The sequence below is a fragment of the Melitaea cinxia genome, chromosome 7, assembly GCF_905220565.1.
Source record: "Melitaea cinxia chromosome 7, ilMelCinx1.1, whole genome shotgun sequence".
Classification (NCBI taxonomy): domain Eukaryota; kingdom Metazoa; phylum Arthropoda; class Insecta; order Lepidoptera; family Nymphalidae; genus Melitaea; species Melitaea cinxia.
Genome location: NC_059400.1, coordinates 11347787 through 11353863, shown reverse-complemented (window position 1 = coordinate 11353863; position 6077 = coordinate 11347787). Strand labels below are relative to the sequence as shown.

General features: G+C 28.5%; 1 protein-coding gene across 1 annotated transcript; it reads left to right on the top strand.

Annotated features, from left to right (window-relative positions):
* The first annotated feature begins 1441 nt into the window (after positions 1-1441).
* LOC123654858 lies at positions 1442-5374 on the top strand. Its single transcript, XM_045590719.1, has 8 exons — positions 1442-1581; positions 1676-1924; positions 2534-2799; positions 2979-3165; positions 4303-4402; positions 4507-4611; positions 4936-5091; positions 5321-5374. The coding sequence occupies exons 1-8, from the start codon at positions 1442-1444 to the stop codon at positions 5372-5374; spliced, it is 1257 nt and encodes a 418-aa protein (XP_045446675.1).
* The last annotated feature ends 703 nt before the right edge of the window (positions 5375-6077 follow it).

The window sequence follows — 6077 nt, the reverse complement described above, 5'->3', positions numbered from 1 at the left end:
TGCATTCTAATCACTTTCTCAGCACTCCGAAAACGGTTAATTTCACAGAAAATGCAAGAAGCATTTTTCGTAGATAATTTTACGACAAACAATTTTTTATAATGATTTTTATTGACCTCCGAGCAAAAGATCACGCGATATTTCCGAAAAACTGATTTTCGTGACTTTTTGACATTTATAACTGTTTTAGCCGCCACGATATCAATGTGATATATATGATTTTTCACACCTTCATTACAATGCCGTAATAAAAATGTTTACAAAAATTTAAGCTCACTAGCAATTTTTCCGCATATATGGGTTTAAAATGTCTAAAATGATTGGACTATAATGAGTGAAACATAATAAGTAAATAAAGACGCGTAAAATATCTATGAACCTTAACGTTCGACATCGTCTGAAGATTTTTTATTATTTATTAACTCCTGTATAATATAGCTGGTAATGCAGCAAATTCGCAGGTAACATAATAATTAAGTCTCTGATGGAAGCGCCGGAACATAAAGCTAAGGTTTAACTGCAACCAGCTGCGCCTCGGGAGTTGTAAGCTTTCGATTAATAATTCTTGTGTTTCTAGGAGCAAAATTTTGTTATAATTTTAAAATGTTCAATTAGCTCATGTTAATACTAAATAATTAACAGTGAAACACATCTGTCAATTATTTAAATTAGTTTTTGATAACTTTATTGCAAATTTTTTAAAACAATATCAAATTCAATTTTTTCTGTGTCCATGTTATGCCTTCCTTATGCCGCGATTATTTCTAATATAGTTATAAAAAATAATGAGAAGTCTAAAAGATTTAAAATAGTAATTTACTATAATCAACTAAGTCGTCATCCTTTCATCAAATGAAATAATGTCAGAAAAAGAAGCTCAATTTCATAAACACTTTGTATTGTGTTCTAGTAATTTATTGGAAAACAGCCTTTAAATTAAAAGCAGTAAGAACGATAGGTGTGTTTCCTAGGTTGCTAAGTGTGCACGTCACAGCTCAAGGCGATGCGGCAAACGCTATTTGGAACTAAAAATTATGACCTAGAAAATGTCGAGGGCTAGTAATAAAAGACAAGACTTTTCAACAAATTGTCACTCTAGTAACGACGACAACTACTATTAAGTTGCCTTATTACAAATTGTCATAATTTTCTACAGCTATTTATTTATTTTTATTGAAATTTAAAACATTTATTTAAAATTAATTTCAATTGTAATGCATATGCGCAATTGAAAAAACTCTTTGTTCTATTTTATTCATATTTAAATAATGAAATACATATTTTTGTAGTAAATTATATAAGTTACTTCTATGAATTAAATAAAAATCTCTATTGCTAAAAGAATACACGTAATAGGAAACAAACAGTATTTAAAGAACGTACGAGAGTTAAGAACGTTCTTGATTTAAAGAACGAAGCCGCTTTAAAGTTACTGTTAAACATGATAATTCCGAAAGATGTAACTGACGAAGAATATGAAGAATATGCTAGAGGAATTATTGATCCTCAAAAATTTCACGAGAAATTTTTTGTTCTTCTAAAGTATTTCCAAGTTCTAGATGCCCCGATACCGAAATGGACGTAACTACCATTTTATCTTATTACGTTGTGATTTTACCAAATACTTTAAGGTATAGTTGTATCTTTATTATTTACATCTAATATATGCTTTCAGACACGTCCCTAAGATTTTTATGGCACTCTGTGCAGTTATCGCACAAATACTTCTATCGTTAAGTATTTATCATGGTATAAGTAATTTTGATATACCATTCACAACCGAGGCGGGAACTTACTTCTTTGTAATGTCATACAAGCTGTTGATACTCTCCTGTACAAAGTTTCAACGTGTTCATTATCACTACTTACAACGTAGCATGAAAGAAGATTTTTCATATGTTTGTAATAAAGGGGGAAAACACAGGTAAAATCCTTTTTTACTTAATAATAATAAATTTAATAAAGTAGGATGCCTTAATAACTACACAGGTCAAGTATTTATCGTCGAAAATACAAGTACAACTTTAAACTAAAAATTAATCAATGAAAAACTAAATAAAAAATTGATAAATGGTCTATTGTTAGATGAAAGCTTATTGTGCTATATGAAAAAATGAAAGTTTAATCCTCATGATCGCTTTTAGGAGATTAGAATTAACTTACCTATTAATGAAGAAATTATCTAATGTCTATACAAAAGAAAAGATCGAGACATCAGGAGTTTGTAATAATAACCGAGACTAGGGGCTTAAATATGCTCGCAACGGCACGGGATAGATTTAAAAAGACAAAAACGTTAATGAAGTTGTTTATCACTATTAATAGTGAAATATTGTTTCTTAACATTATTTTCATAAGACCACTAGGACAATTTTTATTATTATTTCTACTCACAGATTTCATTCTTGTCAGATTTCAGAATTCTTTGTCTCATATAATGAAAAAATTAGATAGTATTTTTATTAATACCTTAGTGATACAAATTTTTTTTACAGTGTACATATTAAAAAATAGTACTTCCATTTTTTTTTAGGAAAACTTTTTTTTACAGTCAGATCCAAACACGTAAAATTTGCAAATTGGCTATGATTTTTACCGGTGGTATCGCTGCATGCATGATTGCTTTTGCCGTTTTCGCTCTTCTATTCTATTTTGTTTCAAATAGCTCTAGTGATGGTAAAAGACCCCTTTTGTTCCCATTCTGGGCTTTCGATACCGATTTCGGATTAACGCCAACTTACGAAATAGCGTTTATGTTCTCAAATATGTGTGTATTTGCATACGCGTTCAATTACATATGTGAGTATTTTATCAAATATAATATTTATAGAAAGACTGTTTGAATCATTCTTAATTTTTGGAATTAGTGCTTTATTGCGTCATTAAATAAATCAATGCACTATTTAATTAATATTATGACCGGATTATTTATTTATTTTTATTTTTTTGTTCTTACTAAAATGATTTCTGACTTCTAGTCATGATCGTGACTCAAATCATATGGATCAGAGAAATAATGGCCAAAGCTGATATTATCATACTATGTATTCAGGATATAATGAATGGAATACATCCAACACAAAACAAAAAGAAGAAAGATTATTTCGACATGCTAATAAAAAGCAGAATGAAGGAAGTTATTAAACATCATCAATCAATGAATACGCAAGTAGTTTGCAGACATTTAAATAAAGGATCATACGTTTTCTGATTCAATAATGCTCAGTAATGCTAATTCAGTACTCTTAATTATAGCCAAACAAACAAATGTCAAGAGCATTTTAACAAACTTTGTTACACAATACTATAAGTAATACTACAATACAATAAATAATTGCACATAGTTTATACATACATATTTTTTAGTTAATTTCTGTACATACAATTAAAGGCTTTTAGATGTTAGAAAAAAAAATAACTATTTTTAATACAACGACATTAACTGGGCGTCCAGAAAGTTTGTCGTCTCTACAACTTGTACAGCCGCAATTAAATTCAGAAACCACTTCTTACTATTGAAATTAATGGTGAAGAGTCACCATACTATTTATCAAACTTAGTCTTGGTTCAAATGGTGGTATTTCTAGGCTAAAAAAAAACAATACATGATACACACTTGAAATTCACTTTTTTCATTTTTTCTATAATACACGCGATCATCTGCCTTAAAGGCTGAGGAACACAAATTAATCGGCGCGGCTTTTACAAAAGTTGCCAGGAACCAACTTAAAGATCAAGTTCATTTGAACAGTATATAGTTTGTTTTCAGTTACGAAACAGGAAATTCAAAAAGTCAGGAATTTATTTACACACCTTCATAAATTTAATAGCTTGATTTAAATTTAAATATATAATTAGTGTAAAATCATTAACATAGGATATGTTAACGACTTCTGTCACATTGATATAGCATATAATATGTATTTTTTATAAAAATCTTAAGCTCGGGCTTCAGATGATAGACTGCGTACAATTATACAACGCAGAGATATTTGGTGTAAGCAGGTTTACAGCTATTACACAACTTGTCTAGAATAATAGTGTTTAATATAAAGTGTGTCGAACAATATAAAATCACAATCCAATAAAATCAGTCAAAAATGTGTTAAAGATAACTTAGCAAAATCTTAAAACTAAAAATTTGAGAAAATAAACTTTGTCATATATGTATTTAAGTCAAAATATTTTACATAAATATTGTACATAGTTTAAAGTGAACAAAAAAGTACTTATTTTAAAATTAAGTAGAGAAAAGTTACTCCTTGTTTCAATAGTGTAACTAAAGTTTATTATTTTTTATAGCTTAGTAGAACATTATTCCGGAGTTTATAAGAAACTGCTGTTGTTCGAACAAAAAATTTGTGCTCCGGTTGTTTGTCTAAGCGCTTACTCGGCGACCGAGGTTACATATTTTATTTAAATTATATATTTTTTTACTTTATCATCAACTTTTCTTAACAGGTAAACCAATAATTAATGATATAAAATTGTTTTTATTGTTTTTAGAAATTTGAAAATGGAGAATTTAACGCAATTCTAATTATTCTATGTATTGGTGCAGTAATATTAATTTTCGTACCAAGTTATTTATGTACATTACTCTCAATAAAGGTTAGTAATGAGCAATTAATTGTATTTCTCTAATATTTAGTACGTATTGGATTCAAAGAATTGTCTCAACTTCGATCGTATGTTTATTAGACTTATCTGTGTTTTTATTTAAAAAAAAAAACAAAAAGTTTTGTGATGTTTTATTGTTTTATTTTATTTTAATTTTATTTTTAGGGATGGTTTATAAAAAAAAAGTGAAAATATAAGTAATCTAAAATCCAATTACGACCATCTGGCGATATTGGCATTTTTTATATATGATTTAGTTATTTTCTAACAGCAAGTTAAAGGAATGTAACAGATTTAGCTTCCTTTACTCAACAGGTCAGCTCCATTTGCTACGCTTGTTGGGACATACCGTTTTGGAATGCTAGTTCGATGATACGACCCTATCTAGTCCTTATCATGCAAAGATCTCTCAGGCCATTGCCACTTATAGCACCAGGATTCGAAGAAGTGTCTGTGCAAACGTTTTCTAAAGTAAGTCTTATAAATGTTCTTTTTAAATATTATTATTAAAAGTAGATAATTAAGTCTTTACCGTTTTTATGTACACAAAATTGTACGTAGCTTTCGGTTATTAGTATAAAACTTTGCTGGAAATTTTGATAATGTTCAATGCTTGGAACAACTGTAAAACTCTTTATAAACATTTAATTTACTTACAAAAAAAAACGAATTACGAAATAAAACTCCCGTTTGTTCACAGAAAATAACATCAGCGTATTCTTTTTTTAATATGTTAAGACAGGCCAATATATGAACAAATATTTTTATATAACACAAACATAATTATTTTGTAGTTTATAACTGCTTCATTATATTAATAATGTCACTGGAATTTTAATTATTTAAATAAAGCATGTGTTGAATATTTTCATTCTTTATTTACTTACCTTTTCTATCAACTAATATCCTTGTGCATTTTATCTAACTTATACTTTTAAAAATAATAATTATCTCAAAATGTAAATAAATATTTATAAAGAAAAATAATTAGCTTAAAATGTATGTATTGAAATGGATAAATAAATCCTTTAGGATTAGATAAGGTAACAAAATTAGAGAGCAAATAAGTGTTGCTACCGACTATGTATTTGTCTCGCCTCCCAACGCCGCCACATCCACGTGACCGGAATAAGCACACTTCTATTCAATTGATATACGTCGCCGTTTATTCTACTATTTCGGAGTATTTGTTTTGGATTTAAGATAGACAGATAAATGTTGCATTCAACCGACGAGATGTTGATATTTTTATAATGTTGTTTAACTCGTTTTATAAATAGAGAATTTATTTGTCTGTAGTGTATTGAATTTTTAAGAATCTCGGCAAAATCTCATTTTAAAATTTATTTACCGATTTTGAAAGTGTTGTTTGTTTGTTTATCCATGAGGTTTCCACCATACTTCAGAAAACGAGCAAAACCATCAGTTTTCTTGTGTATGAGAGAAAAGTCCTTTGA